Consider the following 20,322-nt stretch of genomic DNA (forward strand, 5'->3'; position numbering starts at 1 on the left):
CAGGCCCTGCGGCCCGTTTTACAGATATGCCACCGCTTACTTCCCGGTCCCACTGTAGATGGACGTCTGGGCTGTGCACCGCTCTTAGTGCAGCATCATGAACGAAGCTGCCGTGAGCTCTCTGGTGCGTGTCCTTTGCCCACGTGTCAGCTGGGTATAGAGCCAGCAGTAGGTACTGGCATAGGACATGTGCATGTTTAACCTTAGTAAGTACTGCCAAATATTTTTCTCAGGAATCAATTATTTAGTAATTACTGATGGCTTTTTAAATGTGTAATATGTCCATGGAGGGAGAAAATATTTACAGGTAAAATTCTCTCATGTGTGGAGGGAAAAACTTACCAAAAGCAGTTTTATTTATTTATTTTAAAAAAATTATTTGAGAGAGAGGGAGAGAGGGTGGACACACAGGGGAGGGACAGGGGCGGGGGCAGAGGGACAGTCAGACTCCTGCTGAACAGGGAGTCTGATGCCAATGCCAGGTTCAATCTCAGGACCCCGAGATGGTTACCTGAGCAGAGAGCAGGCACTTCACCGACAGAGCCGCTCAGGCAGCAGTTTTATTTATGTATTTATTTATTTGAAGATTTTAGTTATTTATTCTTGAGAGACACACAGAGAGGCAGAGACAGGCAGAGGGAGGAGCAGGATCCCTGCAGGGAGTTGGATGTGGGACTCGATCCCAGGACCCTGGGGTCACGACCTGAGCTCAAGGCAGATGCTCAACCACTGAGCCACCCAGGTGCTCCTGAAAGCAGTTTTAGAAGTAAAAGTAACAGGAATGGTTATTCATCTCTTCCTGCAGAGGCGAGGAGAGGCCCGAGTGTGCACTGGCTTCACCGTGGTGTTTCTTGTAATCTTTATCTTCAGTGTTGCACGGACGCACAGTCACACAGGCTTGCGGTGTCCATGTGGGGTTTGAATCCTGAGTCCAGAGCTACCCCTTCCAGGGACTGGTGATTATTGTTCTCTTAACACTGGGCACAAGAGGAAGCAGTGAAGACAGGCACCAGGCCCACTGGGCCACACGTGGCACAGAGAGGCTTCTGGGTGTCACGGAAACATTTTTATATTTATTTTTATTTATTTTTAGTTTTTATTTTTTATTGGAGTTCAATTTGCCAACATATAGAATAACCCCCAGTGCTCATCCCTCCAAGTGCCCCCCTCAGTGCCCGTCACCCAGTCACCCCACGCCCCGCCCACCTCCCTTTCCACCACTCCTTGTTCGTTTCCCAGAGTTAGGAGTCTCTCATGTTCTGACTCATGGAAACATTTTTAAAACAGCATTTATTGTTTGTTCTGATTGCAAAGTAATGCATATTAATCCCACAAAATCACAAATACAGACCACAAAGAGGTAGAGGAGAAGCTGCCGCAGTCCACCGTCCGCGGGTAACCATCCTCACCCAGGCTCCTTCCTGGCCCAGGCTGCGTGCTGTTCTCACAGCTCTGTTCGCACCACTCCTTGTGCCCCGCAGCCACGCGTGGGCCTCAGAGGCTCTAGGCTCTTTGGCACAACCCTTGACAACTCTGGCCCTGGTGCCAGCCAAATACTCTGTGGGGATTTCGGACTTGTCTTTTGAGAAGAACACAGGGAGGTGAGCTCACAGAAGTGTATCTACCATCAGTGTGGTAACAGTAACAGTTAATTAAAGATGTTAAAGATGCATGTGATTATTCTTTGTAGTCACTCTGTTTAACTCAGGCACATGGGAAGTGAGGTCCTGATGTTCTTTTTCATTGTATTTGTAGATCCACATCATAGATTTTGATGATGAAAACAACATTATCAACAAAAACGTCCTTCTCCATCAGGTGGGTGAGATCTGGCACATCAGCACCAGTCCTGCGGACAGAGGCGTGCTGGCCACCTGCTACAACAAACGTGAGTGTTCTCGGGGTTTCTGTGCACCTGCAGCCTGGGGCTTACGTGGCCACTGGGTCAGCGCATGACTTACGGGGTTGGTGATGGGCAGAGGTGCTGCGCTCACAGGGAAGTCGTGATGCTGTAGGCGGATGCTTTGCTGCAGGGAATATGACCCACAGCCTGAGACTGGAAGCCGGGCTCAGGGCTGTTCCAGGCACATGGACCTCTCGGGGCTGGGGACTGATGTGCTGGAGGCTCTCAAACGACAGAGGTCAGTGTCCTCCTGTGTGAGTTAGCTGGGCCCCTCGGAGGGCAGCGATTTGTGTGTACGTGCGCACGGTAACAGTTACAGGGTAACGAGAGTGTGGGATGGTGCTCTTCAGTCACCCCTCCCTGCGTGCAGCGCACAGGCGTGTTGGGAGTCCGTGCTCCTAATAAGTGTCTGCCACCTGTGCTCTTTGGCTCTGGGGCTCGTGACGTTTGTGTCAACCTAGTACCCAGCAGGCCGCGCGTCTTCCTACTTCCTCCTCTCTCTGTCATTGCCCATAACTGGTGTTCAAGTTCTGGCCTTGGGGAAAGATCCCCCATTGCATCTTTCTCTGTAAGCCGGAATAAAGTCTGTTTTGTGCCAGGTCGTCTCTAAAATGTTTCCTTCGGTCTTCCGCACACCAGGTACGTCTGGGCGTTGTGCACGTCTACCCACAGGCGCCGCCTGCCATCTCCTCTCTCCTGCCCCGGCCTCAGCCTCGTGTGTACGGCTGTCTGTCTGCTCTGGGCGGCCTGGTGCCCTGCTGCTAGGAACCCGTGCTGAGACGCTGCTCCCCGGGATTCTCCCTCCATGGCTTTCTAGTTCACGTCACGCCTACCTTTATGTTTTTAATGCTGTTTTTCTTCAGGGCAGAAAAGTTGTTTTCTGAAAGGTCTTCCAGCCACCCCCAGCCTCTTGTGTTCTTTACCTCTTACTCCTGTTATTCCTAGCGTGGACTGGCGCCTTCGCTGGCTGGGAACAGCCTCCCTGGGAGCCTGCTCAGACTTGCCATCCCCCCAGCAGCGCAGTGTGGGGCGGGGCAAGGTTGCCCCATGCAGCCCACAGGGACCGAGGCGGTGCTGCCGTAGCGTATCTGGGACGCAGCAGTCTTCACACTTACCCGCCCCCACGACCCAGCGCCCTTACTGATGGTGGTTTGCGTCGCCTCCCTGTGCCAGACGGCGTGCCGTACTGCATGTCAGGCCACGTGGCTGCGGGTCTGCTGTCCCCCATCCTCCTGGTGCTGCTGCTGCCGCCTTCGCCCCCCGACACCAGAGCTTGGCAGCCTTCCTTAGGTAGAGATAGCCAGAGGTCTGCAAATGAAAGTGCAGTTGGTCCTCTTCTGGAAAAGTGACTTTCAAACTTTTTTGACCAATTTCCCTGTAGATGAACTTAAGATCAGCTGACCTGAATTTTACCTTTGCCATAGAACACGGCAGAATGACAGGAGTGACATCCCACCACCTTTCTCATATCCTGTCAGAAGCAGGTCGGTCACGGGTCTTGCCTGTACTCATGGGAGCAGATTGCAAAAAGGTGTCGCTCTAGGGGTGGCGTCCAGGCCCCTGCATATGTGAGCGGCACCTGCTTCCCCAGGGGCCACGACCTCATCTATGCAGAGCATACTTGTCATCTCTAGATTCTTGGCCACAAGGGCAGCAGCAGCCTTGGGTCAGCTCCAGGCGTGCATCTGGCTTCTGGGTATAATGTGCCATTGGGGTCACTGCCTGCCGCACGTTCCTTCCTCATCTGACCCGTGAAGCGATGAAGTCATCTGCCCGTCACATGGCTCTGGGACAGGTGTGGGGTGATAGCTGCTGACATAATGTTCAAACAGGAGAATGGGAGGTCAGAGGAGCCACTGGCCATGGCCATTCCTAGGGCAGACGCCACTGGAGGGCCTGCAGTGGCTCCAGGTCCGTCTCTCAGCCTTGCCCGCCGGCCCTCCTCTGTCCTTCATGGGGCAGCTGGCAGGTGCAGCCAGGGACACCACCAGCTCACCCCTGCGGGCACATTTGGGCCACATAGCCACCCGTGTCCGGTGCAGGCTGGCAGGGTCTTGTGAGGCGGGTTCCGCAGTCCATACACCAAGCCGTACCCCCAGGTCTTCCTGAGATGGTCTCTTGTCTCCCCTGGTGCCTGCCAGGGGGACAAGGCCCTCACCCTCTCTGCCCAGCCTCTGTCTGACCCTCCAGCTGGAACTTCCTGTCCCTGCACCCTGGCCTGTTGGTCTTGAGGGTTTAGCCTATTCTCTCTGCGGCGCTTTCCAGCAGCAAGTCTCTGAGTGTTAGCGGGTGTTCCTGCCAGTGGGGCTGAGCACGTCAGAGCCCTCGAGTCTCACATCTGGGTTCCTTTGTTCTCACTGTGACTCCCTTGTTCCTTCTGTCACCTTCCACAATCTGCAGCCAGACACAGGCCAGGTGCCACCTCGCTCTCCGCGCGGGACCCTTGGTCCACCCAGCCCGCTGCCCCGCTTCTGTTTCTGCCACCTCCTAACAGGGACCCTCCCTCCTGTTTCCAGAACATTCCCCTCCCTCTGAGCCTTCACTGGCAGCATCCTCTGTGTGTCCGTGGCTTCTAACAGGCTGTTCAGATTCTCGAAGACTGTGTCCCCTGGCTCGGCACTGGGTTCAGTATCCTTCTGTAGGCTGCGTGGGGAAGCACCACAAATACATTCCCCACCATCTGGGGCGACCCGGCCTGGGGGGTCCTGGCGCCACTGTGTCCCGGCCTCGGCAGGGGCTTGCTGGCTGTCTGCTGACCCCATGCTCGGTCCCCGGGGCTGTGAGCGGCTGTGCCTTGAAGTGCTGGTCTTGCCCTGTTTGTCCACAGCTCGGGGGGGGGGGGGGGGGGGGGAAGGGGGGAGCGCATCATAGGGCCGCCTGCGTCTCAGGTCCTCGTCAGGACCTCGGAAAGCCTGCTGCATCCCCTGCCACTGCTCCTCCATGGTGGTCAGCCCCCTGTGCCAGGCTTGCCTCCCAGGTCAGCCTTTCTGGGTACAGAGATGACTGTTTCATGGCAAAGCTCATGGCAAAGCTCATGGCAAAGCTCAGCTTTTCCTGCTCACAGGCAGGACTTAACACATTCCAGGCCTGCAGCGCAGGCTCTTTGCCTGGGTGAGGTGGGGAGGTGGGGAGGGGTTGAGATGGGGAGGTGGGGAGGTGCCGGGAGCACCACCTTCTTTCTGGACTCACTGGGAAGGAGCTGCCCTGCTATTCCCCGCCCCTCCTCGCCCCTCCCTGCCCCTCTCCAGTCCACATCTGATCCGCACCAGGTTGTCTGTGTAAGTCCCGGTCCTGGGATTAGGCCCAGCCCGTCCAGTACAAACACCCGTTGAAGAACTTGGAGCAAGGATCTGTGCTCACCACGCGGGCTTCGTGCACAGAAGGCTGCAGAGCACACGTTTGCACCCAGACACTTGTGGTCTGTCCTTTACACCGAGCTCCCCACCAATTTGAGGCTCCACCCTGCGGCTCCTTAGATGTGGATTAGACCCAGAGCCTCACTGATGTGGGTTAGGATAGGAATCAGGTCATCACCATTGCTTCATTGGATCTTTGTGTGAAGACCACAAGTGCACTTTGCTCTTTATCTTCCCGCGAATTTGTGTTGTGTCCTGCTCTCCATGTCTCAGTGTCTGGGCTGCTGAGGGCCGTGTGCGGGTGTCAGCACATACTCCCCCTCCTGCTCCTCGTCTGGCTCATGCTTGTGAGCACTGCATAGACACAGGTGTCCTGGCTGCCCTGCTGCCCCTCTTGTGTATGTCCCTGCTCTGCTGTGGCCCATCCTTGTTTCCATGGGTTTGCACCATATTTTAGACAGTGGTAGTAGCATCCTTTAATCGAGAGCCCAAGAGCCTCTGAGCTGTGTGTCTCACACCCTGAGTTGTGCCCCACCGAGGAGGGGGCTGCCAGGGGCAGGGAGGGCGGGGAGTGGGAAGGAGGGCCGATGGGTGGCGGTGGAGCAGGTCCAGGCACCAACCTCCCAGAACCTCTAGTAGGGACCTGCTTCTAGCAGAGACTTGTCCTCACTTAAAGCAGTTATCGTGTCCCTGTTCACATGAGTCCAGAAACCCTTCTCCGTGGATCTCATTGGGGGAAAGGAGGGAGGACCCATGGAGACGTGGGCTTTGGTGCCATCCTAACATGTGGAGTCCCCTTTGAGTGGTGGCCTCTTCTTGAGAAATCTAGGAAGTTGTGTTTGCTGTGAACAACCGTCTCTAAATTATATCCACATATGATAGGTAGTAGGCTAAAAAATGTCTGCACTGCGGTGGAACTCCGGTGCTCTACACGCACACACACCCTGGGACATCACGATGGCCTTATATGTGAATGTGGAGAATTGGATTAACTTACAGCTCATTTTTTAAAAAAGATTCATTTGTTCATCTTGGAGAGAAAGCGCATGTGGGGCGGAGGAGGGCAGAGGGAGAGGGAGAAAGAGAATCCCAAGCAGACTGTGCTGGGTGCAGAGCCTGACGCGGGACTTGATTCCCCGACCCTGAGAGCAGGACCTGAGCCAAAACCAAGAGTCAGATGCTCAACCGACTGAGCCACCAGGTGCCCCAACTCACAGCTCATTTCTAAAAATGCAGATGAGAAGAGCTCCCTCCGTACCTTCCATTGTTCTATCAGGAGGGATGGTAAGCAGCAGGATTCAGTTCCCCTCGCACAACTGAAGTAGCTGCTACGTGCAGGCCGGGCTTCTTGTCAGCAGCCTGAACATGCAGACTCTTTCAGACCAGACTCTGCACCCACGTGGGCTAGCTGTGACATCTGTGTCGTGCAAGGAGCAGGTGACAATGTGATTTTAGCCGTCACCTGGGATGATGATGAGAACCTCGGAGTTTGGGTGCTGGGGGCAGGGTTGGATGGACACTGAACTCTTCTGGAACTTTTTCTGCCTAATGAAGATTTAAAACAAACCCAACTCTAGCTTTTCTTTCTGATAATTTCACAAGAAATGCGTCACTGCAGAGGCAACACGAGGGCATGTGGGAGGATGGAGGCCGTTTCAGCGGGGCTCCAGAGCCTGGCGGGGCTGGGCGTCGGTGCCGCAGCGGAGCACGGGGCCAGCTGGGTGTGGAGCAGGGGTGGGGACAGGCGAGGGGGCCCCTCGGGACACGGGCCAGCGTGTCCTCCGGAAGGAAAGCCTTCGTCCCAAGGCGTCGTGGTCATCGCGGGAAGGCGGGCACATGTTCTCCACCACTTTGCCTCCAAGCTGCAGGTGTTCAGACTGCCTCCCTCCCCACCTGGCTCTACCTCCCCAGGGGCTTCTCTGGGGCATCAGCCCTCCTGTCCTCAGGCGGGTTCACTGGAGGTTCCTTGAGAAAAGTCTGTGCGTCAGATGAACTTCATAGGTCGGCTGTTTAAAAACTGTGACTTTGCCACTTTAATTTCCGTTTTTCTGAATGAGTGTGTATCTGTTTTTGTGTGTCTACTTATGCCACTGTGTCTGTTACATGTGTCCAGTGTGCCTGCGTGTGTCCTGCACGTGTGTGTCCTGTGTCTGTTACATGTGTCCAGTGTGCCTGCGTGTGTCCTGCACGTGTGTGTCCTGTGTCTGTTACATGTGTCCAGTGTGCCTGCGTGTGTCCTGCATGTGTGTGTCCTGTGTCTGTTACATGTGTCCAGTGTGCCTGCGTGTATCCTGCATGTGTGTGTCCTGTGTCTGTTACATATGTCATGTGTGCCTGGGTGTGTGTCGTGTCTGTCCTGTGTCTGCTACATCTGTCATGTGCATCCTGTCGGGTGCATCTGTGTGTGTGTGCCATGTCTGTTGTGTGTGTCTGTGCATCCTGTCTGTCGTGTGTGCCTGCGTGTGTGTCTGGGGTGTGTGGGTGTGCCTGTGTGTGCTTGCTGACTGCTCCCTTTGGCCCCTTCTTGGGCAGCAGGGGGCACCAGCGTCCTCCTCTGTGCCCTCCTCGTCACTCTGGTCCCTCCCACCACCGTCCCCTCCTGGGTACCCGTTGGCTGTGTCCTAGCCTGATGCCTTCTGAAAAGCTTTCCTGCATTTCTCAGATGTTTTTCTAAATACCGTCCCGGACATGAAGACCTTGCTTGAAAAGGTAGAATGGGGTTCACGGCTGGCATCTCACTAAGGTGCCCCGGGTGGATGGGTGTTCCTACCCTGGCAAGCACTGAGCTCAGTCCCCGGCCCCAGTCCCCAGGCTGCCGGGCTGGGGGGGGACCCTCGAGGCCCCCGGAAGCAGCAGGGATGCATGGCCGGATCCCAGGTGCAAATGTCCTTTGGAGGGGGCATCTCTGTGTCTCCCCCAGGGCCCCCCGAGCCTCTGCCTTCCCATGCCTCACCGGCTTATGCTCTCCCTCCCACACATCCTGAGCTCCCGTTGCCCCCGAAAGTGCCTCCTCACAGAAGCTCTCCTCTCCCATCCTGGCCTCTGGCTGGACTCACGACTCAGGGGTGCTGGCATGACATTCCGGCCTGTGTTCTTGAGCCTCTTGCTGGCAGTGGATACCCAAGGGCCCCGGCACATGTGCCCCGTTCACCTCTGTGCCTGCAGCCTCCTGAGCCGGTGAGGTCTATGCCTCCTGTCCTGTGCCCTCCTGGCCAGCACACTCTTCCCTCCAAAGTGATCAGTGTTGGAGCTCCTGGCCTGCTCAGTTGGTGGAGTGTGCTGTTGGGAGTTTGAGCCCCATGTCCAGGTGTAGAGATTACTTAAAAATGAACTATTAGGGAAAAAAGTGGCCCAGTTTGGAAGATCAGTTACATAGCTATGTAATAGCTGCTCAGAAAATACTTATGGGTTGAATTGGTTAATTTAAGTAGAATTGAAATACTAGTCTCGGTGAGGTTTGATAAGACATAGTAGGCTTCCTAGGACAGAGCGTGCTGAGATGCAGCGAGCGAGGAGGTGGGAGGAGGCCCGGCCAAGATAATGCTGAATTATCTCTGTGCTCCGAGGGGAGACAGTGTCCTGAGAGGAAGGAGACCGGCGTCCCCTCTGCCCCACGTCCTCTACCTTACACTAGACACAGGTGCTGCTTTGCACAGCTCACGCAGTAGTTTGTGAATTAGGCCCAATGTCAGAGTGAAAAATTGAAAAAGGAACCAAATACAGAGTGGTCTGGTGATTTCTGCCATATAGTTCGTTACTTTCCAGTACTTCTCCATTACAGGGGAGCAGGGATCACGGCGGCCAGCAGAGGCGGCTTGGCCACTCGGGACATGGGCAGTGGAAAGAGCCCGGGTCAGGCAATTTTGCTGCCCTGCTGTTTTACCCAGATCTGTGATCCTGGACCTGTCAGGTGACCTTTGGGGTTTCCATCTATAAAATGGGCACAGTCTGAACTACACTATTATTTGAAAGACAGGAGTTGGAGAAATGTCAGGTGATTATGTTAGATTATGTTATGTTATGTCAGAGCAGCATCCATGCCCACGGTGGCCCCAGGTTGGAGCAGGAGAAGGAGCTGCGTCCCCGAGGCCCCAGCTTAGAGCAGGACTTGGGGGACTGTCCTGAGAGTGTCCTAACCCTGACAGTTTCATACCAGGAGTGATGGGCGGCGGTGCCTGGGCCTCGCTGCAGCTGTGGCCTCCTTTGTGTTGGTGGTTAGCTGCCATAGGAGCCCTTGGGCACATAGTCGCCAGAGCTCCTCAGAGTCATCCTTAGCACAGACTTCATTGAGGCTCACAGCTTCCCACTCCATCCTTCCCACTCCCATCACTGTGGGAGCTTCTTAATTTGGGGTAAGGAACCATCAGAGGTAGATGCCAGGGGCCCTTGAGGGTACAGGATGAATGTGGTATGTCTCTGGAATGTTTCTTCTGTTTAAGTAATGAAAGCGTTACTTTTAGCCTAAAATGAACATAGGTATGTTCTGGAGTGGAATGCAACGTTTACACGGACCCCTTAACACCACACGAGGCTTCTGATAATGTCCTCGGATCTGTTAGGCCAACACATGACAGTCTAGAGCGTCTTCCCATGTCAGGACATGCTCTCTTCCTGCTGGCGTTGGCGTGGCCCAGTGAAGGCTCTGTGTTGAGGGGCGGGTGGGGTGGGCGCGGGGGGCTGAAGCCTCAAGTATGACACGAAAGCCTTTGTGGTGACACTGGCCCTTCCCCTGAACACATCCCATGGTCCTGGCTTCTGCCTTCACTTCCCTTTGCCAAATCCAAAGGGCCCTAAGTAGGTCAGGTGGTGTTCCTTTCCTGAGACCCAGCCTCCTTTTGCACATCCTCTCTCCCTCTCTCCCTCTCTCCCTCTCTCTCTCTCTCTCTCTCTCTCCCCCCCCTCCCTCCCTCCCTCCCTCCGTCTCCCTCTCTGAGATTCCCTAACATCTGTGGATAACTTCCAGTCTGACTCCTGAATGAGCCAGGGTGGTGCACCAGGCCCAAGCAGGGTCTTCTTGGCGAACCATACTGGGGCTCCTTACTAGGGCATCCAGGATGGCCTAATGCCTTGGCCAGTATCCTGAGCCTTGAGCTGTGACCTTCTCATCTGTCAGCTGGTCTGCAGGAGAGTTTGAGCTTTGGTTTTCTTTCCAGCTTTGTTGATGTGGGGCCCAGATCAGGACAGTGTTCAAGTGTGCTACTAGGTGAGGTTATTAATGTTGCTTCTGGTAGAAAATGATGACTCCTTCCTGGCCTCTGTGTCTGGGGCAGGATTCTGGCTCTCCGATCCCCTGGTGGGCCGTTCTTGGGGCCTCCCTGTAGGTGGTGGTTCTTGCAGCTGGTCCTGCTCCTTGTGGGAACCGGTTGTTGCTGTAGCTGGCGCCTGTGAGTCATGCAGCTTCTGAACCAAGGAGCCTCCACCTTGGTCTGGTGACAGTCAGGGCCCCTCAACACCTGTGCTGGCCTCCAGAGAGCACAGGAGGTGGTGGCCGGCAGCCACGCGGGCCCCTTCTGGGGTCTGCCCGGAGTCTGGGTCCAAGGGCTCTCCTGGCCTTCCATGCACAAGAGTCTGATGGAAGTTCTTTCCAGGCCCCTGGGACACAAGAGGCCCTCATAGATGATAGCAGGGAGAGGCCACGGAGAGCTTTGGACAGAAGTAGTTCCCGTAAAGTGATGGGGAGAGTCTGCACTCAGACATGTCCGGATCGTGAATGAGCGCGTGGACAGACCGCGTGTGGGGGAGGTCAGCATGGGCAGTCGGACTTAATACGTTAGCAAGAGTTGCTGTGAGCTGCCTGCCTGCTCCGAGCTTGGGTTACGATCCAAGGATGGAACTCTTGAGAGGTTGTGGACAGCTGTGTGGAGATGTTGGATCAGTGTGTCCGTGGCCTGGAATTCCAGCCTGGAGAATATTTGAAATACTCAAAGGGTCCATGTAAACACTTTGAAATAATGTCTGTTTGGGGTGGTGAAACTGGAAATGGCCCCGAAAACGGTGATTCAGGACGCTTATCTGTGTCCAGTCCCCATGTCACCATGTGTCACCAGCAAGGCCGCTTGATGTCCCTGGGCCTCCATTTTCTCATCTATAAAATGGGAAGAGTTATGCTGGCCTCGATATGCGGAGCTGTTGGAATTCACAGGAAGACTGTATGCGTGAACTGCCGCGCGAACCCCAGTATCTGTGATTGTGTCTGTGTTATGTCATTTCTTCACATTGTTCTGTCATTTCAGCCCTGGTCCCCTGGTAATGTCATTTCCTTACAAGTTTGCGCCTCCACCCGAGATCTGGGGAGAGTGAGTGTTTAGGCTAACACTGGCACTTCCTCTGTGCTGAGCGCTGCTCTGAGCTCTTTGCCGGATGGTCTCTAACCCCCTAGCAGGAGGCACATTCTGCCCCTATCCCCATGTCACAGATGAGAAAGCAGGTGTACAGAGGTCACCTGACTGACCCTGGTGGACCAGGCATAGACGCCACCACCCACAGGTTGTGCTCTGAATGCCTGGTGACTTGCCACTGTGTATCCCAGGCCCGCACACCGCTGTCCTGCCTGGAAGGACGATCTTAAGGATGCTCAGCATGGGGAGAAAGTGCCTCTGGGCGGAGCCTGGGCCCGTCTGCTTCATGAAGGCCTGAGCATGGTGAGCCTCACTCCCTGTCATCTGCAGAGGGGGCTGGTGTGTCGAGGCTGGAAGGAGAGTATGCAGCCGGAGGACAGTGCTGGGCGTGGCGCCTGAGGTGACACAGGGAAGAGCCCAGGTACACCGCGGCTGTTGGCTCTGCAGTGGACTTTCTGGGAAGCTTTCCCACCCTCGAGCTGGACACGCTTCCTGCATCACCTGGTGCCCTACCTGGTGCTCAGAGACCTGACCCTGTGCTCCACCGTCTGACCCCAGGGCATCTCTTAGGCAGAGCACTCGCCATTCCAGGCTTCCTGACGTGTCATATGGAATCCTCGCAATGATGGGATGAGATTGTGTCATTCCCAGAGACTGTTAGTGGTCATCTGTGGCCAGGGTTCTGGAACCGTGGCGTAATGTAGCTTACCTGTCAATTTCAGAATCCCTGCAAGAGCCGGAGGTTATGCGGGATTTATTGTTCCTGCGTGTGAATGACGCTTGCTGCTTTTATTTATTTTTTTATTTTTTGCTTGCTGCTTTTAATTTGCAGATTTGATGTGGTGACAGTGAGGACTTGTGTTTAAACTAGTCATTGTGGCCAAACTGTCCCTCTGTCATCCGCAGCCGCTACAGTAACAGTGGCCGTGATGCGGATCGCTTCCTGGGTCACTTCCTCTGGGCCCTGGGTTATGGCCCCGGTGGTGCCCTTCACTGGTCCAGACAGCCTGTCAGTTGGAGTTCGGTGCACAGTAGGGCTGTTTCGATCCTACTAGTTCATTCCGAGGTCACAGATGGATTTGCTAAGAATCTCCAGCTTTAGGCACTTGTAGGCATTCCACATTTTAAAATTATTGTGATTGATTGCTTGAATTTCTGTTGTACTCAAGACGTCGCACGGAAAGTTGAGGACAGAGAGATGAGACACCGGGTACCCGGCAGCAGAACCACGTCCCACAGGGCAGATGTAGAGGCGGTGCTGACGGGAGCCGGTTTGGTTAGCTCGGCTTCAGACCACTTCTAGATCCTTCCCACGTGGGTGCAGCCTGACCTCCACGCCAGGCCCGAGGCCAAGGCAGCACACTGAGCAGTAGGGGGGTGAGGAACGGGGCGGGGCGGTGGCTCAGAATCTCAGGATCCCAGCCCGGGCCGCGCCCTGCCGTGGGCTGCTCCGTGGTCGTGGTCGGGGCTTGGCCTCTGCTCCGTGAGGCATGGATGCTCTGATAATGGCCTGTGAGAACAGCTGATTTTTAAGAGGAACGAGCATCCTTTGGGCTCTTGGGAGGACACTACGAACTACGGCCCAGGTGCCTCGGGGGGCCGGGCGGAGGTTCCCCCGAGGAGTGAGTTGGGAGCGGCCTCAGCTCCTTGGGTCCCGGGGCCACCGCCTTGGTGCGGAGCCTGCAGGTGGTGTTCTGAGCCCACCTGGTTCGGGGTCTGCCGCCTCCCCCGCTGTGTGGAGTTGGGGGCGGCCCTGGACGGTGCCCGGGGCTCCCCAGAGCCCGCAGCCCAGCGCTTTCTGGTAGCAGCGGACCAGAACACCAGGGTTGCTGTTTAAAGGTGCAATTTCTCGTTTATCTCTGCATCAAATTAGAAAATTGCATTTTTGACTTTCAGCGGTTCTCTTATGAAAATAAGCTAAGGGAGGAAGGAGCTTTTCCTTGGAAAGGAATTCTAGAAGGCGTCTCTGTGAGACCATAATTCTGAGCAAAGGGCCGCGAGTCCGCGAGGGCCGGCGCCGGGGAGCCGGGGACAACCGCGGCCTTCGGGCCACTGCCAGGCCGTGTGCCAGCGGGAGTGCTGGGCCGGGAGGCGCGTGACCGCAGTCCTGTCGTTTCCGAGGCACACAGCCGTCTGCCTCTGGTGACGACTTGGTACCCTCCGCACAGACGGGACAGGGGCCGCCGCCTTGGTGCACACGTGCGCTCGGGGGCAGGCGACAGCTGGGTCTTCCGGGGTCCCGGGGCGCGGGAATAGGACAGGAAGGGGGGGAGGGTGTCGCGGGAGCACTGCGCCGGGGAGCCTGGGGGAGCCCTGCGGGCCCGGGGCAGGGTGGCACGGCGGGGGCGTCGTCCGACGTCCGGTCAGGCCTGCGTGAGAGCACCCGCGGCCGCTGCCGGCCTCCCACTGTCCCGTCCCCGGGGCAGCATGTCGGGAACGGAAGCGTCCTGTGTCCCACGTTGACACTTAGACGTGTGGTGGGTCCCCGCGGCCCGGGCCGGCAAGAGCAGGGCCGGCGCGCTGAGGTGCTGCCGAGGGGCTTGTTCTGGAGGCGGGAGCCCAGATGGGCCTGCGGGGGTGTGCGCCGTGGGTGTGGGTGTGTGGAGTCGGGTGTGAAGGTTTGTTGAGGCTGCGTGGTTAGTGTGACGTGGGGTGTGAGAGCGCGAGGGTGCGCTGGGCGCCGGGCGCGCGAGGAGCCGCGGAGAGGCCTGCGCGGGGTGGGGGCGTCTCGCGGGCCCTGGTCCTCCCGCCGTGGTCCCCGCGGCCGCCCGCGCCCAGAGGCGCCGTGAGCGTGGAGACGGCTGCGGGCGGTATCACAGAGGCTGGCGCCCTGGCCGCGGGCCGCGTGCGTTGCGTGGATCGTCTAGTCTGCACGTTTGTTAAGGCGTCTGCGCAGGGCGTTGGGGGGAAGTGACACGCACCCCAGTAGCAAAGCCTGCGAGAGTCCTCGGGACTCAGGGAGCCCCGACCCACCCGCGCGGCTCCGCGGCGAGCTCCCAGGCCGCACCCGGGCACTTCGCGGGCGGCACCGAGCACGTGGGCCCTGGCGGTGGGGTCTGCCCCGTGAGGGAGCCCAGCCTCGGCCCCGCTCCCCCCCGCCCCCCGGCGGTGCCCTGTGGTGCGCCCACGGCCCTTTTGTGTCGGATTCGCGTGTGAGGTCCTGAGGCAGTCGCCCTTCTCCCTGTGACTCACTCGTTACTGTAACGCCGTCCCCGGACAGACGGAAGGTCGGTGTGTACGGCACAGCCCTGTTTCAGTGTGTGTGTGTGTGTGTGCGCGGGGTGGGGTGGGGTGGGGGTGCGTGCGATCTGTGCAGCCGCCCTGCGCCGGGCCGGGGCAGCACCTGCGCTGCTGGGCTCTAACGGGCGTCTCCTCCGGGTCAGGAGGAGTGTGGTGCCTGCAGGCTGGCAGCGTGCTGGACGCGGGCGTCTGGGCCTCAGCCCTTCTCTCCCCTTTGTCACGAGGTTAGGGCTCGCCCGGGCCACCTGGGAGCCGTATGTGGTGCCGGGCAGGTGCCGAAGCTGAGCGGCCACGAGACGGCAGGTGTTAGGCGCAGGCCCTTGACCCCTTCGGACGTCCAGGTACGTTTACAGACCCCGCTGCGGTGTGGCCGGCGCTGGTCCCATTGCCTTCCTGTCCCCGGCGTGTTCCCGCAGGCGCAGGGGCCTGCCACCGGGGCCTCCTGTCCTTCCAGGCGTGGGTGCGGGAGCCGCAGACATCCTCAGGGGTATCCGCGCAGCTTGGGTTTGCACGTGCTTCTGCGGATTTACGTTGCCGTGTTACCAAGTGTGTGTGGGCTTCCAAGCTGTGAACAACAGGTCGGGAGAATTCTGATTGCCAGGGGCCCTCTGAGCCTTGCGGAGCCCCCGGGACTCCAGGCTTCGGACACGAGGGCTCGAGTGGGCAGAGCTCAGACCACAAGGACGCCTGCGCTGTTCCATGGCCGTCATCTTACAGGAGCTAGAATTCCAGGACACAGGGCATGTTTTTAATTAGCTTCTTTTTTTTTTTTGAGATTTTTATCCTGTATTGTGTCTCCACTCCTAACTAACCTCTTTGGATCCCATCTGTGTCGTATCGCCGTCCTCATTGACTTTCTGTAGCACCTCCAAATTTAGTATCATCTGGAAATTTAATTAATGTGCTGTTTACTGCTCCTTCCAGATCACTAATGAAGATGTTAAATAAGACTTGATCCCCAGAGCACCCGCCGGACACCTCCTCACAGTAACGTTCCGTCATTTATCAGTGCGCTTCCTTTATGTCCTTTCTCCAGGTTTCAAGCCGCGAGGGGGTGCTTACACAAAGCTCAATTTGAATTCATTTTTTCCAGTAACACTGTACGAAACACTGTGCCAGATTCCTCCCACCACCCCAGATACGTTCCTCGCTTTGTTCTTCCCCAGGCTAGTGGTGTGTGCCCTGCCCCCACCGCCCCCCCCCCGTCCCCGCCGTGGCAGCAGAGGCCGTGGCCCGGGAAGGCCAGGACCCGGCCCCAGGATGCTTGTGTCTCAGGGCCATGCCCCTGGCACAGAGGCGTCTCGCCGTTGTCTTAGTCTCCTCAGGTCACCGTGGCAGGTGCCCCAGACTGAGGGGCCCAGACAACAGACGTGTATTCTCTCCCAGCCCTGGAGGCTGAAGTCCACGACTGAGGAGTGAGCAGGCTTGGCTTCTCCGCGGCCTGTCTCCTTGGTTTGCGGACGGCCACCTTCTCCCGGTGTCCTCACGTGGTGTCCCTCTGTGTCTTCGCCTCCGCTTCCTGCCAGGACATCAGCTATTGGATTAGAGCCCACCCAGATGGCCGCATTTAACTTGAAGGCTGTGTCCCCAAATACAGTCACGTTCCGAGATACTGGGGGTTAGGGCCTCGCATGTAAATTTCACGGGCCACAATTCAGCCTGTAACAGCCGTGGATTATTTGATTGATTGATTCATTTATTTATGCAAGAGGTTTGCGGAGGGGGTTCCATCTCGATCAGGTTCTCAGACCAAATGTCAGGTAACCTGCCTGTCATCACTCGATACCTTCTTGGCGTTTCACGACCCAGTTCCCTGGTGAGGTGGCACATGCTTTGCTTTTGTGTTTTTAAGACCTTGGGGTCCCGCCATCTATTTTGCTGAGGCATTTTGAATCGCTTACTGTTGAGACTGGGCTGTGATTGGAGAGTGTGGGCAGCAGGGTGTGGCAGGGGAGATCTGGCCCAAGGACCTTTGGGAGGCGCGTGGCCCTGCAGGGAGGCCTGGGGTGTGGCCACGGGCGTGTTACAGAGGATCAGCTGCTCTGTGTGTGCAGCCTGCTTTGTTGGAGGCCCTGGGGGGGGCATGGTGGTGGGGGCACGTAGCCAGAGCAGCCCAGGCCTGCAAGCAGCAGCTGAAGTGCCAGGCGGGGGCGGTGAGCACGCTTGTTGGCCGGCCCTGCAGAGCGCAGGACTGCCAGGCAGCGGCATCTCAGGGCGGGCTAGGGTAGGTGGGAGCGGGCGTGGCAAGAGGCTCGCAAAGGGCAGCTTGGAGGGAGATAACCACCCCAGAGCCAAGGGGGTTTGAGGTCAGACTTGTATTTTCAAAAGATCACCCAGGAACAGGAGGGGGTGCCCAGGGCCCCGGGCGATTGCCCTGCTGCGGCTTCTGCTCCTTCCGTCCAGGTCATGCTCGTCTTCTGTGGTCCTGTGATTCTCCAGACGTAAAACTGTGTGAAAATAGCCTTTAAAAAACAGCGCAGGTACTACGAAAATGAGAAAACCCTTCTCAGTGCGCTGGTAACGTTTCAGGAAGACAGAAGAAAGTATTTAAAAATAAAAAGTGTGGGCCCAGGATGGGAGAATAAAGGTAAACAGATGTGGCATAGGTTGGTAGGCTGTGATTCTTTGGAAGTCGTCTCTATCACTGGCGACCTGCTTGGCTCCTCTTGTGGCCCCGTGGGAGGGCGGCTGGGCGGCAGCTGCTGTTACTGGCAGTGGGAGTCAGTGTGGCGCCCCCGCGGCTCCCCGTGGCCCCCCGCATCTGCGGGAGAGCGTCCCACGTCAGGGCCAGGTTGCACTTTCCAGCAGAGGAAGGTGACGCGTCAGGAAGCCGGTAGATCGTGGCAGCACGGAGTCCTCGGGAAATGGGAACGCGAAGCGCTGACGGAGCACCGGCCGTGTGGCAGATGGCCTGTGCGTGGGCCCCGTGCCCCGAATCCCGCCCGGCTCTGCTGCAGAGGACCAGCAGTGCGCCTCCCGCCAGTGAGCCCTCCTGGGCCCCAGCGGTCAGGCGGGGTTCAGCCCGTGCGGGCCCTGGGGCCTCGTGGGGCTGGGGGTGGGGGTGGGGGTGGGAGGCAGCTGACCCCGGGGTGAAGGTGAAGGTCTCAGCCCTCCCTCCTCCCGCACTCCCACCCGGAGCCTGCTTCCCGCCCTTGCCTTCTCCGCACGCCCAGCTGGGCCTTCCCGTCTCCTCTCCGTCTCATCTCCGTGCTTAGATTCCAGCCCTCTGGCTCTTTCCCCTCAAAACAGATCCGGGCTGGGTGCTGTGCTGCTCAGCAGCCCTCCCTGCTCCCCCGTGGGCCGCGGAGGAAGCTCAGCGTGGGCCCTGAGCGCCGAAGACCCTCTCGGGCTCGGCCTGGGCCTGTGGAACTGCAACTACGGGGTGGGACGATGTGAGTCCTGTGAGGGGCTGGCCCCGAGTGCTTGTCTCCTGCGCGCTCTCCCCCACGCCGCCTCCCAGGTGGGTCCCCCACCCGCTTCTGTGGTTCTCCGGCTGCCTTTCATGCTCAGCTCCCCGCCTTAAACCTTCTGCCCGCAGGTAAGCGCCTGTCACATGGGTCTCAGCCTGCGGGGACCCTGTGGCACCCGCCGTGCCCTACCATCTCTGGGCCCGGCACCCCGGGTGTCTGGCTCCTGCGGGTGGAGCCGGGTGGGCTCTGGCTCTGGGCACTCGAGAGACTCACCGGGTCGCTGGGCCCCCTGGGCGGGTGGGCCGTGTTTGCTTCTCTTCCAGATCTGTGGTGAGGCCCGGATGAGAGCGCGGCAGAACTAGGGCTGACGGAGAAAACGCAGGACACCTCAGTAAACTTGAATTTCACACACATAAGGAGTAATTTTGAGTGTAATTATGCCCTCTGCAAACTATTTTTACTCTTCAGTCTGGCAGCCCCTGACGGACGGCACAGGAGGCTTAGGTGTCATCCACCCGGAGTGACGCTGGGTCGTCAAGAGGAGGTGGCTGTCAGCTTGACAGAGGCGGTGGGCGAAGCAGCTCTAACCATCTAGAACGTTCTTAAGCCTGGGACACCAGAGATGTAGCGGCAGTCACTGAGGCAGGTGCCGCTGTCCACAGAGCGCAGGGAATGGCGGGGGTCCTGGCCCTTCTCCCTCTCAGGCTGCACCGGGAGCCGCGTCTCAAGGCTGGGCTGCTTCTCGCAGGGGCACCATCTCATCTGCCCCTCTGCCCGCCTCTGACTGGAGTTGGAGGTCAGAGTGCCCGTGTGCGCACTCGGGGACAGCCCTGCGGGGGGCGTCACCCGTGCGCCCAGGTTGCTGACCGCGTGGGCACGGCCTGTGCCGCGGAGGCTGAGGCACTGCTTAGGCCGGGCTCCAGTCGTGCAGGGGCTGCTCTGGCTCTCACCCGGGAAGGGCTCTCGAGAGGCCTGATGTCTGGGCTTTTATCTTATTTTTGGTTTACATAAAAACAGGTTTTTGTAGACGTGATCACATACCTGCTGAAAAAATTCTAACAACAAAGAAGGCTGAGTAGCAAAACTTAGATCTCCCCTCCACCCCAACCACCAGCAGCCGCTGTAACCTCAGAGGTTTTAGGAAGTCAGGGTTAAAGGTCGGGGTCGATCCGCAAGGAAGCAACGTCATCTCGTGTGGCAGTGTGGTGGGAAAGGTGGAACCGCGTGTAAGAACAGTGTGTTGGGATCCCTGGGTGGCGCAGCGGTTTAGCACCTGTCTTTGGCCCAGGGCGCGATCCTGGAGACCCGGGATCGAATCCCACATCGGGCTCCCGGTGCATGGAGCCTGCTTCTCCCTCTGCCTGTGTCTCTGCCTCTCTCTCTCTCTCTGTGTGACTATCATAAATAAAAAATTTTAAAAAAATAAATTAAAAAAAAAAAAAAAAAAAAAAGAACAGTGTGTTACTTTGGAAACCTGAAAGTGAAGGTGCAGGTTTATGAATCATCCTTTGTTCCAGAATGACCCGTACATCATTCCACCTGGATGTCAGGTGGAGCACGTGCTTTGGGTCTGAGAATGTAGGCAGAAACAAGCCTCCCGAGACTCCACACCCTTGAGAGGACCCCCCGGCTCTGGGGAGACCAGGGGTGGGACAGGTGAGGAATGAGGCCGTGAGAGTGGAGGTGAACAGGAGAGCCCAATGCCCCTCGGGCATTTCCCACCATCTGTCCCAGGCACTTGGCAGGTCACCAGCAGGGAGCCTCTCCCGGGCCTTGTTAGACAAGGTCTTTGCAAGGAGTTGCCCAGGAAGACGGAGCAGGGAATGGGCCTCATTCGCCCGTCTGGCCTGCTGGAGCTGTCTCCCTCGGCACCCTGGCCGATCAGCTTGTAGAGCTTGCTGGGTTCTGTGTGATGTGGGGCTAGTGCCCTCGGCCCTGCCGCAGGCCTCCCCTGGAAACACGTGCTTGGCCTTCACCTCCCAGGCACGTGAAGGTCACACGAGGTGGCTGCAGAGGGGCTGGGAGCAGTGCGTGCTGCACGGCAGGTCTCGTGACGGAGGAACCTCGATTCCCGA

General features: G+C 57.7%; 1 protein-coding gene across 1 annotated transcript in view; it reads left to right on the forward strand.

The window, feature by feature from the left end:
• EIPR1 (EARP complex and GARP complex interacting protein 1) overlaps positions 1–20,322 on the forward strand; it is a 122,357-nt gene that overhangs the window by 22,905 nt on the left and 79,130 nt on the right. The window contains exon 3 of the mRNA XM_041756781.1: positions 1,756–1,888. Within this exon, the coding sequence (XP_041612715.1) occupies positions 1,756–1,888 (133 nt within the window). The remainder of the gene's footprint in view (positions 1–1,755; positions 1,889–20,322) is intronic.

The sequence above is a fragment of the Vulpes lagopus genome, chromosome 5 (assembly GCF_018345385.1).
Source record: "Vulpes lagopus strain Blue_001 chromosome 5, ASM1834538v1, whole genome shotgun sequence".
Taxonomy (NCBI): domain Eukaryota; kingdom Metazoa; phylum Chordata; class Mammalia; order Carnivora; family Canidae; genus Vulpes; species Vulpes lagopus.